The 20482-nt window shown below is 36.3% G+C and overlaps 1 protein-coding gene across 1 annotated transcript in view; it reads left to right on the top strand.

The window, feature by feature from the left end:
* Positions 1 to 20482, top strand: part of BAI3 (brain-specific angiogenesis inhibitor 3) — an 880973-nt gene that overhangs the window by 341975 nt on the left and 518516 nt on the right. The window contains exons 4-5 of the mRNA XM_010848504.1: positions 4181 to 4342; positions 10628 to 10792. Coding sequence (XP_010846806.1) covers positions 4181 to 4342; positions 10628 to 10792 — 327 coding nt within the window. The remainder of the gene's footprint in view (positions 1 to 4180; positions 4343 to 10627; positions 10793 to 20482) is intronic.

Genomic DNA, 20482 nt, shown 5'->3' with positions numbered 1-20482 from the left:
TCAGAGTTTTCAGCCAAAAACCTTTTTGCAAAGTCAAATCACAAGGAACATTATGGTTTCTTAGTGATTTATTACTAATTTCTGTTTTAATTTACTCATTATTTTCCAAGCATTGTTTTGTATCTACTATATAGTAACACATGATTTGGTAAAATAGATGAAATGCTTATTAAATAGATACATGAAGAGCTTTAAAACTGTTTCTCCATGCTGTGAACAATAAGTTGGAAATGTCAATAAACTTCAGAATTAAACTTCTGAAAATATTGATGGAATGCTTGATTTGATAGCTAGTATATATTTCTAATTTCATTTTAATCCAAAGATAAGCAACTATAAATACAGGTATAAGACTGATTTTAAGTTTAAATTACTAGAATACTGATAAAAGACTAGAAAACTGCATTATTAGTTTTTAAAATGCATAATTTGACACTCACAGTTGTAAAGCTAAACGGAGAGGGTTTTTTCCCCTTAAATATTTTTTGAGTTATACTTTCTCTAGATGTTTAGGTAGTTGGAATAAATACAGCTGAGTATCACACAATAAAATTTTATGAAAGTTAACTTTTATTTATAAAACATCTATTTCACCAAATAAAACTTTTCTATTTATAAAACAAAATAAATGAGTGTTACATATAAACAATGATAATCATTTGCTAACATTAATTTAAAAACAAAGAATAATAAAATAGATGTAAAGCTGAATAATAAAATACAATAAATTTGTATATTAGTCCTGAGGGAAAACAAAGCAGCAGCTATCAGACCTTAAAATTTAAGAATTCCTTTCAAAATGAGTAACCTGGCCTCTTCAACCAGTCTGATCAGTCAACCCTTTTTATGAAATAATAATTAAGTGGCAATTTTTTTAGAAGAGTAATATTTAGTAAGGTTGTATTACTTTATCAAACTAACTCGATCATTTTAGTCAATTAGGTAATTGAGATAGGTTAGTTTGGGCATACATGTACAATGTTCGAATGAAATGAAATGCTGTGATAAGATATATAGACATCTAAATTAAATGCCAACAAAATGGCTTAAGCCATTTTAATTATACTCACTGATGCTTTTTTAACGTCATAGTTATAAAATGATCTTATAAAAATGTTTAGGAAACTAGTCTTTTATTCCAGTGGAGAAAATAGAATACATTAATACGTTGCATGTTATTTAAGACAGAAAAATAAAATTGTAAATATATTTCTAATTTCATAATTTTTACATACTAGCAACATTCTATATTAATCTTTTGTTTATAGCTTAAAATACACTCATACATTATCTCATTTAATTCTCACAAATAGGTTTTGAGGTAGATATGTTACACATCTGACTGAGAGATTCAGAAAAATAAAGTAACTTTCTCCAGGTCTCAGAGCTAATATGCATTAGATTTCCATCAAACACAGGTCTTCTGACTCTACGTGCAGTGCTTTCTAGTTTCCTTTCATGTTTTATGTCAGAATAAAGGGCCTTAAAAGTTCCGTAGATACTGAATCCTTCTACACCATGTGTAATGTGCCTTCAGTTACAAGTTAAGGAACCAAATTATAGTAGTTTGTGCTCTCTCCAAAGACACATATATTAAAAAGAGTATACATTGTGTTATACTTTACTATTTTAATATCAGTGCATGTTTTATAAAATAATTTTGCTGGAAAGTGTTTCTCACAAAGCTCCAAGACTAGAACAGCCTTCATGCCCTTCTGGGATGAGGCCATGGGCAGAATGGAAAATGTAACTACTTGAAGTATTACTTGAAATTATAGATGGAGATATAACAAGGTCATTTTTATAGGTTGACCAATATTTTAATGGCAAGGTTTGATTAGTAATTTGAAAGCCCATATATATGTTATCCATTTATTTATTTTGGTTTCGATCAGCAAAAGGAACCATCAGTTTGAGAGAGTGAATTAGCCAATTCTGAAGAATAATTATCAGTCCCTCCAACCTAGGCATCACTGTCTAGCTTTTTCAACAACATTGTAGCTTCATACATACAGAAGCAACCTAAATTTTCAAATATTTGTACAAAAATGCACTTAAAAGTAGTTTGTGATCCTGATTCATTGCTCACTTAAATTAAAACATTTTTTCCTGCCATCATAACAATGCAATGCTTTTGTGGAAAAATAGAACTAATTGTATTCATAACTTATATCATTTACTTATTATAGAATTCACAATGTTCAAAGTTTTCTGGCTTTTAATTAATAATATTCAACCATGATATTTCTACTTCACTTAGTCTTATCATAAACACCAGTTCAACTATCACAAGAAAAAAAAATTTCATTATATTTTCCCCAAATTTAAGTTTAAATTTTGATTACTATATACATATATATGCATGTATATATACATGTGTAGATATTTTTAACCATTGTTATATTATTTGGTTTCTAAAATAATGATTTCAACCTTGATAGAGTATTCTTTAATGTAAATGCATAAACTATTAGTCATAGCTTTAAATATTATTCAAATGTCATTCAATAACATTTTACGGACTAGTAATATATAAATTGGTAGAGGCAAAAAATACTGGAATAATCAAGGGTGGTGATTAGAGTATGACCAAGACAAACATTGATCACAACACTGAAAAGATGTCCTACTTAATATAAACTGTCATCCCAGTTACCACTGTACCCTATGACATACATCCAGTTATAAATGCATTCTATTATTTATACCTCGGGTGCATAATGCAGACCAATATAAGAACAAATGTTTCTCCTACATACAAAGTGTGGGTGGTGGACCCATGCTTGTCTGTGACCTAATTGTCCTGGGCCTTGAGATAAGAAGCTTACAACAGAATGTAACTAGAACTACTTTATCAAATGCGCATTTTATTTCAGCTGATTCTCTTTTTCTTGGAAAAAATAACTTCTCAGTGAAGAAATCAGAACATTGAGTTACATTCTGATCCAATCTCCTTCTGTCCTAGAGTCCCCGCCTGTGGATCAGCTGCTTTGAGTTACACTGCAAATCATTTCTAAGTCATTTACTAACCTTTCCACAGAAGGTGGACACATGGATTATCACATTCTATCCTTTGAATTCTATTCCCAAGGCAAATTCTAAGTGAAACCTATAAAATATAAATTGCTCCTTGGTTTATATAATCAGTGATACAAAGCTTTCAGAAACACTTGCCAAATGATGGAAAAGTACTGTTCAACAAAGTCTAAATTTAACTAGTATCTTCCAGTAGGTAAATGGCCTGACTTTGTATTTGGAGAAAAGCAACTACAACTTTTCCAACCAGTTTTCAAAAATCTATTCTGAACACCATGACCAGAATATAATTATCAATAGGAGCTCTTGGGATTGTCTTAGAAATTCTTGATTTTACATCTCCTTGGGACGTGACTTTGGATAATAATAGAAGGGAGACATAGTTTCAGGGTGATACCTACTCCAAGAAAATTAATGAATTCAGACATTCAATGACTTTTAAAACCCTAGTTTTTAGTAAAAACTAGTTCCAGGTTAAATTAACAGAAATCATAGAGAAATTTTCCTTTATTTCAATTAAAATTCATTTTGAGGAAAATTGTGAGCAGAACATTTTAAAACAAATTATCACAAATGATTAACTGTTATAGGATGAAAAACTAGGAATTGAACTAGGAATAAATTATAGATAAGTGTCAATGTTCAACACAATAAAAATTAGATATGCCCAAACTCCCAGGGCCCTACCTAATTCAGCATTAGAAAGGAGATTATGCAACAAAGAATTGGGGAAGGATGCATCAATATATGCCTGCTCATCAAAGCCAGAGTAAGTTTACCCATGCATTTTGCTTTCTCTTCCAAGCAAGTACAGAGCCTTAGACTGGTTTGAAAAGAATCGCTCCAACAATCATTCATTCCTTGTTGAAAAACACCGACTGGTCCATTCATAGCATCCATGGCCCAGTGGATTTGTGAAGCAGAGTCTTGCTAACAAGGTTATAGCTAAGGTGAACCTTGCATCAGTGTCATAGGATCTCTATTTACATTTCTTTTTCTCTGAAATGTTTTTGTATGGCTTTGATGTACTGTCATGTTTTTACATTGAAATTATCCTTGCATGTCATAATGTCACTGTGGTATAATGCTTACTAGATGAATATTCAAGACGGTATTTCATGTTTGTTTGTTGTCTTGCTCACAGGTGAATCTGGCGTGGAAGAGTGGTCCCAGTGGAGCACATGCTCAGTTACTTGTGGTCAGGGGTCGCAGGTGCGAACCAGAACTTGTGTATCACCTTACGGGACACACTGCAGCGGCCCATTAAGAGAATCAAGGGTTTGCAATAACACTGCCCTCTGTCCAGGTAGTGTTAGCAGCAACTACAACTGTGGATGTTATTGAATTGTGTCATGCTACGCATTTGGAACAATGTGTTATTTTCATATGAACTGGGTATAGACATTTTAATAAGAGTGAATAAGTGTAATTTGTTTTCAGCTGTGAAATTTTATTATGTATGTGCTGCTTTCTGCTTTCAGAGCAGTCAAGCAATTATATAAGTGACTCCCTACCCACTTGAAACTATAAGCTTGATATTTCTGTATCTGTTTCTCATGGTATTTAAGGTTCAAAGTCTTATTTTAAAAGGTGAAAAAGTCCAATTGAATGTTGGATGAACAGTGAAATTTGCCAGCATCCTGGAATGTGATCAGTAGGCACTGTTTAGGCAGTGGTTAATGCAGCAATACAACCTTTAAGGGAGTCAGCTATTTTCCTACCACTTATTTAACCCATCAGAAAAAAAGTGCCCCTGGCCAAAGGACTTTCTGTTAGTTTATTTCATTCAAGTGACTGCCCTCATCAAAGCCATCCTCTGCTTTGTAAACTTAAAGTCACTAATGGAAAAAGATGGTCTTCTTTATAGCATAATAGCTTACCCACTTAGGATCCAACTTTTCCATGTTGCTTCATTTTTTGGCAGGCAGTGCATATATGCATATTATGAGCATTTCTTCTACTCAGAACTCTGACTTTCCTGTAAAATGAGTACCAACAGGATTCTTTCAAGAAGTCCAAAGCACATAATCCTGTGAATCTCCAGGTTTATACTTATGCTCAGCCATCTGACGGATGGGTGATGCAAACTCATTATTCCCTGCAGTTGACAATGGACTTGCATTCACAGCCCATCTAGATCCTCTGGAGTGAGATGGGCACAAGGAAAGGGCTGGGCACTGCGCTGCCTTTCATCTGGTGAAGTGTGCTTAAGGCTTCTGGAGAGTTCCACTTCCAGAGAAGGCTGATTCTACAATTGCTAAAAGCAAAAGTACAAAGTGGGTGGCCCAGGGCAGGGATAGTCCGGATTTCTCAGAAGGGGCAAGGGCAACCCATTCAAAAACAAGTTGGAGGAGGAGTTATTTAATAGGGACAGAGTTTTGATTTGCAGAATGAAAATTTTCTGGAGACTTGTTTCCCAACAATATGGATATACTTAATACTGCTGAATTGTATACTTAGAAAGGATCCGAAGATAAATTTTCCATTTGGTATATTTTTATCACAATAAAAAGAAAGACACACTGGTAAAAATAAAAAGGGAAGAAAGTGGTGAGCAGTCCTGAAGAAGGAATGCTTTGGTGAGCTGGGAGATCCCTTTGTCAGGGGCTTGGAAGGCACATAGCAGTAGAATTAAAAAATAAACAGTGGGACTTCCCTGGCGATCCAGTGGTTAAGACTCCACATTTCCATTGCAGGGGCCAGTGGATTTGATGCCTGGTCACCAAACTAAAATCCCACAGGCCCCACTATGCAGCCAAAATCAAAAAGTAAAAAATAACTAAATAAACAGAGCAGAACAACAGGAAAAAGAATAGATATATACATAACACACATATATAACTGAATCACTTTGCTGTACACCTGAAACACTGTAAATCAACTCTACTTCAATTAAAAAAAAAAAAAGATAAACAGGGCAGAAATCTATGAGGAATGGAAGGTAGAATTAGCAGGAAAAGAGCAATAAATCCACTAAAAACAAGAAAAGTCAATGAGCATCAGAGAGAATCAGACTAGATGAGAAGGAACATCAAATGAAAATTATAAAGTGAGGGAAAAATGCTTAAGGAAGTTGTGGATGGGGAAGACAAAAAAAAAAAAAAGACAAAAACAGGAGTCACAGAGCAAAGTGGACTCTAATACACATTAGGCAAGAGCAGAAAAGCAAATAGTAAGGAGATGGGCATTTTAGGAATTATAACATTTCTAAATTTTGTAGGTAAAAGGAGCTCATGAAAAATGCTAGTGGATTTCTGCTGAGTGTGTGTTAAGTGCACAGTGCACTGTCTGGACTAGTACTTAAATCCGGCCTCTACTTAACAGTGTTTACATTAAGGGCTCTGTACTGGACAAGGAGAGAACTGTCGAGAGAAATCTAGGTTGTACTTGACCTATACACTTACCTTGTCAGCATCCTTTTGAAGAGTCAAGATCCTTTCAATGTACAGGAATAAAATCTAATGGCTAACAGATCCCTAAGTGCAGGTCTGAGTGGGGCTGAGGAGTTCCCCACAGTTCTCTGTTCAGAGCTTACTTTCCAGATACTAGCCATAAACACTCACCTGGTTGGCAAATGAAAACCTCCATCTTCCTGCCAGACGATGTTGATTCACCCATCCCTGGGCATGGAGACCATCTGTTGTGGGACCAGCATGTTCTCCCTTTCACTCTGTGTCTCAGGTCCAGAAAACAATAATATTCTATGATGGTCCAGTTTGTCCTCATTTTCTTAAACCTCCTACCGTGATGCCTACTGAAGAAGTACATGCTAATTATTGGTTCCTCTTCACCTCCACATACATAGAGGTTTGTCTGTCTAAATAGTAAGGATGATAAGAAATCTGTATCTTTTAATCATCTAACCACTGTTATAGTTCTGATATTGAATCAAAGATCTTGACAAGAGTTTTGTTGATTTCTTTTTAATTTTCCAAACATGAAGAATAACTTAGCAACTTTATTATTTTTTGAATGTGCAATAATTATCCCACTACAGGAAACTGTGATACATTTCAGATGGTGATTGTGCTTGTTATGAAATATTTTGTGTTCAACATTTTGTTCACTTATTTGCCATGCTGGTAAATATGTATGTTTTTATACAACATACAATGAAAACACTAAAAAAAAAAAAAAGATGAATTTAAAATCTGAGATAGTACTTTGAATAGTGTAAATATTTTTTCTGAAATAATAGCTTATTCCCAAGAAGAAAGTTACCTCAGAAATAAATAACCTACTTGTCACCCTGTGTATAAAGAAGTGCATTTGCCATTTAGTTAATGAAAATGACACACAGAAAAATTGAATGTTAAATGTCACTTTTCACAAAATGTATGGAATGATAGAACTAGAGCTTATATTTATTTGTGCTATTAAAGGTTAATCAATAGTGTTATATATTAGTTACCATTCACCCATATTATTCACATTTAAAGAGTTTTTTAAAATTAAACTGCATAATAATATGTTATTTCTAATATGAATCCTAAAATATCCAGCCTTTTACAAAATTTTTGCCTTGACATCATAGTTTCTTAGAAACTTTTATTGCTTAGAGAAGAAAATGCTAGAGATAAACAGAAAGTAAATTGAGAAAATTAGAGAGCTATGTGAGATTGTGTATGTACTGACCTGGTTTTGGCAACCCACTCCAATTTCTTGACTGGAAAATCCCATGGATGGAGGAGCCTGGTGGGCTACAGTCCATGAGGTAGCAAAGAGTCAAATATGACTGGGCAACTTTCTTTCTTTTTTCTGACTTACAGTTTTATGATCTCTTCCAGGGTTTCTGAAACCTTGGTACTATCAACATTTTGATGTGGATAAATCTTTATTGTGGGGAGCTGGCCTGAAGGTGTAGGGATGTCTGGCAGCATCCCTGACGCCTACCCTTCAGATGCCAGGAGACTTCCTTCTTCCCCTGAGGCTGTGACAACCAAATATGTCTCTGATGTTCCCAGATGTTCCCTGGGGAGGCAATGTTGCCTCTGGTTGAGAACTACTAATCTACTCTATATGTACTGCAGTATTTTAGAATAAATGTTTATTTAGGCTAAGGAGTGGTTTTGAATTTTTTTTAAGGTCATATTTTCATATCCATTTATTTTCTTAAGAAAAAAAAAGAAAACTTTCACTTAGAGTTATCTTATACATCCCAATCTAAATTACAACATAATTTGTATACTTATTTCAAAATCTGGTAGTAATATAATTTGCATATTGTATATTCTTCATTTCATCTCTAGATAGAATAGAGATGAAATAGAAATATTACAGCTGGTATCTAAAGAGGAAACTATAAAAATAGATTGATTTGATTTGCATCTAGGCATATTTTTCAAATGCACTAGATCACTTTTCATACTTTTCTAAAAAGAAAAGTTTATATAATGAATTCTCATTAAAATGAAAATATTTAACCTTTATCCTAAATCTTATGAAGATAATTTATAAAATTTATAAAAAAAATTGTGCCCTAATTTCCTAATTCAATAGAATTGTAAAAATTATTGATAATTTTATGTCCTTTTCAAATAAAAAACAAGTATTTTTGCTTTTTAAAAATGATGTGGAGGAGTCACGAAATTTCACCATGAAACAATAAAGACTTAAAAAGTAGGAGGTAAGATTACTTTTCAGAGGATTCTAGCTTCATAATTTAACTAAGTCATCAAGATTAATTAACATTTCAGTAAGATTTTGGAGAAAAACCTGGCAGTTTAGCAGCTTTTTCTTCTGAGATTGTTCACTGCTTTTGGAACAATGCAGTTTGATAGAAGAGAAAACAAACAGAACGAGAAATAAAAATACTATATAGACTATTAACATCTTATACAGAAAATAAGGGAGAAATGGTGTTTTTTAAATGGAGAAACTTGGTAACTAAACATAAATGCAAAAATTGCTTAAAGGTATGCATTTTACATAACTAAATGTTTGTATATGTTACTTTAAAATATTCTGCTATAATTAATCATATATTCCCATATGTAAATATAGGTATTTGTATATGTTTTTTCCTTAGACTTTAAATATAGACATACTATTTATTCTTATACCAATAGATACAAATTATTTTTGGTGTTCCTAAACTTAAGTGGGAAAAAGGCAAACATCTTAATTTCTCTCACTCTCTCTTTTTCTATACAGTGTGTTTGAAATATATTTGCCAGCTAGTTTCACAGTATCTTAAAGAATATTTCATTGACTGTTGCCTAAATTTGGCTAATTTTTCCAATATTTGAACACATTTTCACAAGTTGGGGCAAATAAATAGTATAAATAGAACAGACTGCCTTATAATTGAGGATATTGTATCTGTGTTTTTAAAATAACAACTTGGTCAGCAGATACGTGAAGAAGATTCTAGACGTACTATATTTACTTGAATAACTCTTCTGTTACTTCTACTTGCCCTGACCAATGTTGAAGAGAAAATGAGCATCTTTTTTTTGTTGTTATTTAAGTATAAATTTCTACTCCCCCTACTCATGTCTGTAGGTGTTATATCAAGCATTTGCTCATGGACTTTCAAGAGTAAGATAGAGTTTCAATATCAAGACAAGAACTTTTGACCTGAAGAGCACATTTTGCCTGGTTTATTTTGATTTGTATTATCCATGGAGTGCTACTGCTTACTGCCCCAAATGTTAAAAACTGGGATGGAACTGGTGATTTGACAGTTCAAGAAAGGGACCTAAACTTTGAACCCTAATGGCCTTTTGGCAAAAGTTATCAATATTTATGTGAAGTGTTTATTATGGAGGAACACAAATTATGTTAGTATTTCCAGTCAAGTTTGAATTCATCATGATGGCATATTTGAAGTACTGATGTATTGATAGTTATATGAAGCATAATCTTAATTAAATCATTTGTTTTTTCAAGAAGTTTTACTTAGTAGGAGAATTACCAGTGTCATTTAGTTATTGGAGGAGGAAAGGTGTCTTCTGGTTTCCTGGCTATTAGAAATAGGTCTTCATATTTGCCCCTCATGTTAAACCTAGGGAAAGAGGGGACTCTTAGCAAATAAATAGAAATTTGAAATTTACCTCTTATTCAAAAAACAGTGACTTTAAACACCCACAGATTTTAAATGGCAAAAATACATTTTATAAAATGTGAGGTCTGTTTAAAATATGTACCTTCGATTCTCTGACATCATAAAATTTATTAATCCTGAAACTTTTTAAATGTTGAAAAAATTAAGTTGACCCTCTCTATTTAAACTCAGCTTTAACTCCAGAGGGTTACTCTAAGAAATTTAGTTAGTTTTACATAGATGTGAAGTAACTCATGACTGTTTTACCATGACATAGAGAGGTACATTTCCATTAAAAAAATAATAATAAACTATATGACATAAGTAATTGTTCAAATACAAAGGTACATGCAAGTTTATATTATTTTAATGATTTTTGAGTTAACTTACATCTTGTGGCAAATAAGAGTAATTCAAATGAATTTTTAAAATACCTTCATACTTGTCTATTTGATGAGTTTTTTTTTCTTAGTTATGTATTTAAAAAAGTAATCTTTGACTTTGCATCTCGGTTTCTGTTGTTGAAGCTTCTTTGCTTTATTGCAGTCCATGGAGTCTGGGAGGAGTGGTCTCCGTGGAGTCTGTGCTCATTCACCTGTGGTCGAGGCCAGAGAACCAGAACGCGGTCGTGCACTCCGCCCCAGTATGGGGGGAGGCCATGCGAAGGGCCGGAGACGCATCATAAGCCGTGTAATATCGCCCTCTGCCCAGGTGAGCCTGTTCTGCATTTGGTGAGCTTTGTGTTTCTGATCTTTGTATATGGTCCCCAGTATACCTAAGAGATTTTAAGAGTACAACCTTCATTTAGCCGCATTGGAAAATGAGCCTTTTCTTTATTGATTCTTGCTTAAATAAAGCCAGCTGCCTTCCTTGATTCTATTGTATGCAGTTGTATATATTAATATTTCATTAATTTTGAAGTATTAATAATTAATACTGTGTACCAGGGGATGCTTACCTTTATTGAAATTCTATAAATATGCATATTAATGATTCCCACTAAGACTTTTATCCTACACATGGATTTCTCTCCTGGAAAAATTATAAGACTTCCCAAAGACTTGAATGGACTGTTGCTTCCACATTGTAAATAGAGAGTCTGGTGTAGAGATGGCCCTTCAGTAAGAGGATTATAGACATTTGCTAGAAAATCAGACTTTCTGCATTCACTGCTAGATATTCAAAATGGTTAGATCATAAGTGATATATAATCCTGATATGATTATAAGGACTGTAAAATCTGTTCTTCAAGTGTATTTACATTTTTTTCTTTTCTTTTAAAATGTTTCAATTCTGTTTTACCTTTTGATAATTTCCACCATTGCTCCAGAGAAAAGTCTTCCTAATGCTGTTATTTAGGATGCTGAAACATTCACACATAAAACAAATACCTACAAAATGAAAAAGACTGATCTCTAGCTTGAAGGGGTTTGCAATTTATGGGAGAAAATGAACACAAACAATGATAGAATCTCCCAGGAAAGCAAAGATACTTCCTAGAAGAAGACACAGGTATGAGTAGCAAATGGAAAAGTCTAACAAAAATGTGCAGACCAGTATTAATAAGCAGCATCTTCCGTTTGGGAGAGTTTCTCACTGACCCATGCACTCACATATTCTCCATGCAATAAACAGCTGGGATCCCAGTAGTGAACTCCAGACACATTACTTAACTCACATTGAGTCCCATTTGCCCTCTAAATTCCCCACATTAATATCTTATCTTATAATACAATGTTTTAAAGTTCTTCTGGAAATTTTAAGAATCTAAAATATCTGAGGACTATGAAAAACACTCAAAATGCAGAGAAGAAACAGTCATCTAACAAGCTTAATTGTACTCTTTTAATTCAGACGAAGACTAGGGTTCCTACACTTGGGAGTATACATGTAAATATGTAGCAGTTATACTGAGTAATATACTTTTTACTTTTAGAATTTTATGAATCCTATGAATTGCGAATATAACTGTATGATTCAGTATTCAGGTATTATGAATACTAAGGTGTCAAAATCATGATTCCTTATTTTCAAATCATTCCCAGAAAATCTATTTAAGTTCTTTTGTCTATCTCTATGTAAATATACAGATAGGCACACCAGACATATCCATGTATATTTATGCTCTGCCTTTTCCCCAAAGATTTAACTTACGCACATTTTAGAATTTTTTTCTAACAACTAAGCTGTGATATTTATAGGTAGTCAGAGTTCACTCATTTTTCTATGGAATGTGAAAAAAAATAGACAACACTGGGAAGTAAAGAATAATAGCTAACTATGGAATATCTTTGGATATATTTGTTTTTAATTAATTCTTTACCTCAGTTGATCCCCATAAGTACAAAGATAAAATGGCACGGATCAATAAAATGTTGTCAGCCGGGTTTTTCATAGTCCATTTTCCATTAATTTATCTAGACATGAAAAGCTTAGATATGAGTACATAGAGCTGCTAAGTTGTTAGAATTCAGATAAGAAAATGCATTTTTCTAAGCTGATCCAGTTATGACTTAGAGGTGTTCAGTCATAATTCCACAGATGGTAGCTTTGCCCCACTGGCTCCTCTGCAAGCACATACATCACGTATCACTCACGTAGTAACCATGTGTGTTTTCAAGCTACTAGTGTTTTACCTGTATTATACTATCACTGAAATCACTCTAAGATCATTACAGTTGGATATCCAGACATATAAGAAGAAGTAGAACTAATTATGACTAATTTCAGGGATCTTCACTGAATATAAAGCATTATTAACTATCAACTAGATGTAAAACACTGCTGAGAATAATGTAGAATCCCTGATCTCTAGAAATTTGCAATCTCTTCTGAGAATTTAGAAACACGCATGTGAAAAATGAAAGTGAAAGTCACCCAGTCATGTCTTTTGCCACCCCACTATACAGTCCATGAAATTCTCCAGGCCAGAATACTGGAGTGGTAGCCTTTCCCTTCTCCAGGGGATCTTCCCAACCCAGGGATTGAACCAAGGTCTCCTGCATTACAGGCGGATTCTTTATCAACTGAGCCACAAGGGAAACCCAGGCATGTGAAAAATAGAATGCAATTCTGAAAAACACAAATAAATGCTCTAGTCTTAATAAAAGATAGCAATTTGAATATTAAGTGATTTCAACCTACATTTCTTATAGCCATCCTACCTGAGATTCCTAAGATATCCTCTTAAAGAAAAAAACCATTATAAGAAATGTGACCGTGATGAAGAGTGTAGGTAAGACCCACACTTGGTTCTCCTTGGTTAGGCTGACATGGGCCACAGAGCAGAAGAAAGCAGGGGAAACATTCACAACAAAAAATTGCGTCTCTGGTCACCACTTCTGCAAGATTTGATCGTGCAAGTTCTGATCATGGGCAGTGATGTTTTAGTGTAGGGTCATGTGAGAACAGCTTCCCAGCTTTTAAGAAACACATTTTGCTCTGTATATTTCTGGCCGACTGCCCCCAGCCAACACCAGTCACTGTTTAGATATAGTACACAAATCAGTTACTAATGACTCAAACTAGGAAATACCAGATCTAACTTTTCCTTCCTTCCTTCTCTCCTCGTATGGCAAGGAGGCAAGTGATTTACCTTTGCTCAAAAGGAATGGGAGAAAGTTGGACATTGACTAAGGAAAGTATCAGATAAGAATAGGAAGTCATGTATTATCAGTAGGGAATCAAGATTGCTGGGAGAAATATCAATAACCTCAGATATGCAGATGACACCACCCTATGACAGAAAGCAAAGAAGAACTAAAGAGCCTCTTGATGAAGCTGAAAGAGGAGAGTGAAAAGTTGGCTTACAACTCAACATTCAGAAAACTAAGATCATGGTACCCAGTCCCATCACTTTATGGCAAATAGATGGGGAAACAATGGAAACAGTGGCTGACTTTATTTTTGGGGCTCCAAAATCACTGTAGATAGTGACTGCAGCCATGAAATTGAAAGATGCTTGCTCTTTGGAAGAAAAATTATGACCAACCTAGACAGCATATTAAAAAGCTGAGACATTACTTTGCCAACAAAGGTCCATCTAGTCAAAGCTATGGTTTTTCTAGTAGTCACGTATGGATGTGAGAGGTGAACTATAAAGAAAGCTGAGCGCTGAAGAACTGATGCTTTTGAACTGTGGTGTTGGAGAAGACTCTTCAGAGTCCCTTGGACTGCAAGGAGACCCAACCAGTCCATCATAAAGGAAATCAATCTTGAATATTATTGGAAAGACTGATGCTGAAGCTGAAACTCCTATACTTTGGCCACCTAATTTTGAAGAACTAACTCATTGGAAAAACTCTGAGGCTGTGAAAGATTGAAGGCAGGAGGAGAAGGGGATGACAGAGGATGAGATGATTGGATGGCATCACCGACCCTTTGGACATGAGTTTGAGTAAGCTCCAGGAATTGCTGATGGCCAAGGAAGCCTGGCATACTGCAGTCCATGGGGTCACAAAGAATCAGACATGACTGAGTGACTGAACTGAACTGATCAGAATTTGCATAGATCAAACACATTTCATCATTTAGTGTGAACAACACTCTTCATTCCTACATAGCATCCACTTCATTATGGGGATGATATGTGTTTCTTCCTGGTGGAGGACACAGTAACCCACTCCAGTATTCTTGCCTGGAGAATATGGACAGAGGAGCCTAGTGGGCTACAATCCATAGGGTCGCAGAGTCAGACACAACTGAAGTGACTTAGCACAGCAAATGTGTTTCTTCGGGGCTTCCCAGGCGGTGCTAGTGGTAAAGAACCCACCTGCTAGCGCAGGAGACATAAGAAACATAGGTTTGATCCCTGGGTTGGGAAGATCTCCTGGACGAGGGCATGGCAACCGACTCCAGTTTCTGGCGTGGAGAATCCCCATAGACAGAGGAGCCTCTTTTCTCATCTACAGTACCAATCACGTGTCATACTATGGAAGGATGTATGTATGTATCTGTGTGTCCAGTGGTCTTTGTGATCTGTTTCTATTACCTCACCATACCCAGAATTTCTGGAAGTCCAACCTGTGCTTTCTGTTTTCTCTGAATTTTCATTGCAGTCACTAATTGAGCATCAAGTTCATAATGATATATTTGACAACAAAGAAGTGCTCTTGTATTTCCTGTTTATCTCTCTGTGCAACTTTATTCCTGGTTGTATCCAATTATTAAGTGGATTCTTTCCACCTATACATATCCAAATTTCTAATGCTCATCCAGATGTTTTGTAGGGCATTTCTGTTCTTATTTAAAAATACATTAATGTGTTGTAGTGGAAAGATCTTTGGTTTTTGCAAGCAAAAACATATTTGAATTTAGATATCACATTTCACATCTGTGTTGCTCCTCTGGTCTCAGTTTCTTCAGCTGCACATTGAGGACAGAATAGTAACACCCTCTTCATGAGAAGGCCACATGAGATGCTTTAAAGGAGAGAACTTGGTAGTTAACAAACTCGCAAATGCTATTAATAAATATTAGTAGTATTATCATGTCAGTGCGCTCCAGTGAGAGTCCATCAGGATGACACTTGTCGTTGAACAAGTTGGGTTTGTCACTCTCCACAGTGAGGGGGAATTAACATAGGGAACTGCAGGGCATCTTAGTAAGAGGGTGTTGTTGTTGCAGTTTAGTCACCAAGCCCTGTCCAACTCTTTTGCGATCCCATAGACTGTAGCCCACCAGGCTTCTCTGTCCATGGGATTTCCCAGGCAAGATACTGGAGTGGGTTACCATTTCCTTCTCCACGGGATCTTCCTGACCCAGGGATCAAACCCAAGTCTCCTGCATTGGCTGAGAGATTCTTTACCTCTGAGGTACCAGGGAAGCCCAAGAGGGTATTAGGAAAGACTTACCAATGGTTTGGGCTTGTGGTGGGTGATTTCACAGAAAGTTTATTAAAGTAGGACTTTGCTTCACATTTGATGGTGTCTGGGTGAGGGGGGCAACTCTAGGATTTAGTATCTTACTAAATATCTAGGACAAGTGAAGACCAGCTGAGTTGGTGTGTCACTCAGCTGAGAGGAGAACGCAACTCCTATCTCAGAATGTGTGTTCTGAGAATTGTGTGTTCCACTGGGACCTGTCTTTGTCCATGAAGTGGTTTTGGTTTACTTCATTTTGATCACAGTCTCCAAGTGACCTTGTCTGGTATTCATGTGCTGCGATGGTTTTAGGCCCAACAAGAGATAACACATCATTATGACACCAGGGAGGCTGCCAATAGCACTGAAGTTTGGCTAAGTTTGTCAGGATGGTGACCCCTCCTCCATGGTGACTTCAGAGGTTTCTGTTGTTAGTGATTTTGATTAATATTCATCTGGAGAAAATTAACAGACATTATGAAATGTTTGCATTTCCCAGGTAGGCCCTCCCTTAACATTATATAGATGTGTATCTGCAAAATAAAATCTACCTTATCTTTTCTAAAATTAAATTATTTGGGGAAAATAAATGTTTAAGTGTTTACTTCAAAGTCTCAAGGTTCATTATAATTTCTTTCATAGTATTTGGCTTTATATTAATAGTAATAATTATTTCCCTTTGTCCAAAGTTGAAGACTGCAGGAACAAGTGATTCAAGTTTGGCCCTACTTGTTTCTGTTTTGACAATTCTCCTTCTGATATATATTTATGAAGTAGAGGACAAATAATATCAAAGATAGGCAGGGGTAAATAATATGTAAGTGACAGATGAGAGACTGAAATAAGGAATTATTGACAAGTTTTCATTTATCTATAAGAACTATGTCTGAATGAATGAATATGGTTCAGTAGTCTGGAATCCACAAGACATGGATGAAGGTTTCATCCCAGTCCTTAATTGTAAATATTTACTTTGGCAACTTCTTCCTCTTTTCTATTCCCCACTTTCATTTGTAAAGTAGAGCCAGTATTCATTACCCTTCATATTTTAGGAATGTTCTATGAGTATAAAATAACAAAGTTGAGGGTATTTATCATGATTTAGATAGGACTGTCCATGGGGTCGCTAAGAGTCGGGAACGACTGAACGACTTCACTTTCACTTTTCACTTTCATGCATTGGAGAAGGAAATGGCAACCCACTCCAGTGTTCTTGCCTGGAGAATCCCAGGGACGGGGAAGCCTGGTGGGCTGCCGTCTCTAGGGTTGCACAGAGTCGGACACGACTGAAGCGACTTAGCAGTAGCAGCAGCATTACTTGAAAAGTGAGGGATTTGGTGTAATAAACTCAGGATATTATGATACTTTTTGAGCTTTGCTTCTTATGGACAGGCTTAACCAGATACTCAAAAGAGATTCTTTGGGCAGGATTTTTCTGAGGAGAAGTAGGTACGTAAGTGTCAGTCTATGGGACTGAGCAGTCCTGCATTTGAGAAATCCATTCCTTAGGATCCAGAACCTTTCTAGAGAGATCTGATTTGGTTGTACTTTCCAGATACATTTGCAGACTCTTATAAACTCCAAGAAGAAAGAAAGAACCACCCGATGGTAGGTCCTGAGCAATAGAGCTGGACCCAAATGTCTGTTACCATGAGCACGAGGCTTCAGTCTCCTGTGGTGCTAGTATTTTGATTCTTCAGCATCTGTGAGAGGGTGACCTCCCACTGTCCCTCTGCAGGGAGCTCCTGGGGAGACAGTGAGTGGAAAGGTGCGGAGACTTGGCCCTATCTGACTCAGGACCTGAGAGGTCCCTGATCTCTCAGCGTGAGGACGTTATAATTTACAACATAAATGATACCTCATTAACCTGGTCTTTAATTAATTTGTAGTTTATAATCTTAACCTTCTGGTCTATTATGTGGTGATTGTATTCATTTTGTGTCATTTCAGATGTTTAAGCACTATTCTGGTGATGTTTCGGTGCTTAGCTTATGAAATTTTTAAGAAAAATCATTATGTCTGTGTTAATTCTGGATTGTTTTCATTTACTATTTAATATTTTTCTCATTTAAACTTTATCTTAACTTCATCTTACTTTTTTAAATCCTTACTCTTACCATGATAACTTGGTAAGACTATCCTTAATTCTATTTTTTAAAGCATATTTCATTTTGATGTCTCCTCTATTGTCATTTATATAAAAATGGCAGATAGGAAACATAAGTTTAAGCTCTTCAGCATATGGTTCTTCCATATTTCAGTCTTGTATTCCAAAGGAGTCTTTCCCATTTTCTGGGTAACTTTCAATTCAATAAAAATCAAGGCTCTCCCACTTTGCCATTCCTAAGTCAGATAGCCTAAAAGGCAGCTTTTGTCCCCCAACTCTTCCCTATCAGTAACTTAATCAGCCAGCAATAATCAACCCAGAACAGTTGTTGAAATGATGGTTTTCGTGTCCAAAATACTCATGACTTTAACTTGTGTTTATTGTTATCCAACCAGTTCTAGAATGTCACTAGTTATTCTCAAGATGAGAAAATAGACTGAAGCATAGTATTTTCATTAACATGTATCATAGTCACTGGGAACTATATTCAATATCCTTGAATAAACCATAATGGAAAAGAATATAATAAAGTATGTATATCTGTGTATAACTGAATCACTTTGGTGTAAGAAGAAATTACCACAACAGTTAAATCAATTGTGCTTCAATAAAATTTTAAAGTTATAAAGTAAAATAAAATATATCATAGGAACTAACTCCCTGCATATGGGAGACAGATTTTTCTTCCAAGTGAACACAACTGCAGAAGGAAGCTTATATAACAAAGTAAAACCCAGGAATCTAACAATTTAAACATGGTAATTTTAATTTTTCTGTGTCCAGAAAATGTCTCATGTGTCACATTACTGAAAAAAAAAACTTTGTGTCTGCAGAGTGGCTCTGTTTTATAAGGAAGTACTGCTGTGAAGGTAGGACTGGCTGATCTTAGCATCTTCCCAGATTTAAAATATGGCCTCCCATTCTCCATCCTTAGACGCCTCTGTGTGATGGTTCACAGGTGATAGGCATTTGGAGTTTTTAAATTGAAAAATGACAATTAAAAAGCCCAACTGCAAATGCTGATGATAGAAATGAAGAGAAAGTGAAAAGCCCAAGAAAATGTTGGCTCTTCACAGAAGAAATTATGCCTTATAATGTGATGTCAAATGGTGTTCCATGAAAGAAAAAATAAGAAGAAAAGAGGGAGGGAGGAAATTTGGGAGAGACAACTTTAAACAAAGTTTATTCAATGCAGGATTCCCTGGGTTATGTCTATAATGGCACTGCAGGTTCAACATGTTCCAGATAAACATTTTTATTTCAGGGCTATATGCCTGCTGACCTGTTTGAAAGTTCCTCTAACCCAGTTCAGTAACAGGTCCTACCATTTACCCCTGTCTGGGCTGTAGTCTAGTCCACTAACATCTGCCACACCAATTCCTGCCCCTGTGCAACCCAGTCTGCACAAATCCACAAAATAGAAGGGCTCAAATATGAATGACGCCACGTCTCTTCACAACTATCAAGTCCTCTCGTGGCATTTCAGCTTTTTGGTCCTGTACCTACTGGACCCCCCAAGATCTGTCTTCTGTTGCCCTCAGGACCCACCTCCTGCTGTGTCGCCCTCTTCATGAGCCCCAGACTCATCTCTTTCCTGAAATGCACAAAGCCTTCCTGCCCCCAAACCCCCCTTGGGTGGAGCCCTCCACGGAGCTCAGGTCTCTGGCTCCTCCTAGTGATGGGAACTCAGCTCTTCTGTGGTCATTCTGCCTTCAGAACTCTTCCGGATGAGACTGTTGTTTCTCCTTTGTTACCTTGTTTACCGTCATCTGTCTCCACCACAGCCGCTCAGACTGTGGGTTACAGGAGGGCAGAGCGTAGTGCGTCTTCATCAGCACAGTTGTCCATGAGTCTAGGAGAAGGAGGCCAGTCACAGTGTGGATTCTAAGGAGGGCATCCACAGCCTGCAAGACCAGTTTTGGAATGTCTGCATGCATGCCTGCGTGCTAAGTCGCTTCAGGCATGTCTGACTCTATGCGACCCCGTGGACTGCACTCCACCAGGCTCCTCTGTCCATAGGATTCTGCAGGCAAGAATACTAGAGTAGGTTCCCATTTCCTTCTCCAGGGGATCCGCCCCATCCAGGGATTGAACCCAGGCCACTGTGTCTCCTGCATTGGCAGGTGGATTTTGGACCATGAGTGCCAGCTCGGAAGCCTGTTTTGGATTGTTTCAGTTCAGTTCAGTTGCTCAGTCGTGTCTGACTCTTTGCAACCCAATGAATCTCAGCACGCCAGGCCTTCCTGTCCATCACCAACCCCGGAGTTCACCCAGACTCATGTGCATCGAGTTGGTGATACCATCCAGCCATCTCATCCTCTATTGTCCCCTTCTCCTCCTGCCCCCAATCCCTCCCAGCATCAGAGTCTTTTCCAATGAGTCAACTCTTCGCATGAGGTGGCCAAAGTATTGGAGTTTCAGCCTCAGCATCAG

Source organism: Bison bison, unplaced genomic scaffold (genome assembly GCF_000754665.1).
Source record: "Bison bison bison isolate TAMUID 2011002044 unplaced genomic scaffold, Bison_UMD1.0 scf7180017864268, whole genome shotgun sequence".
NCBI lineage: Eukaryota > Metazoa > Chordata > Mammalia > Artiodactyla > Bovidae > Bison > Bison bison.
This window is presented reverse-complemented; position numbering and strand designations above follow the sequence as displayed.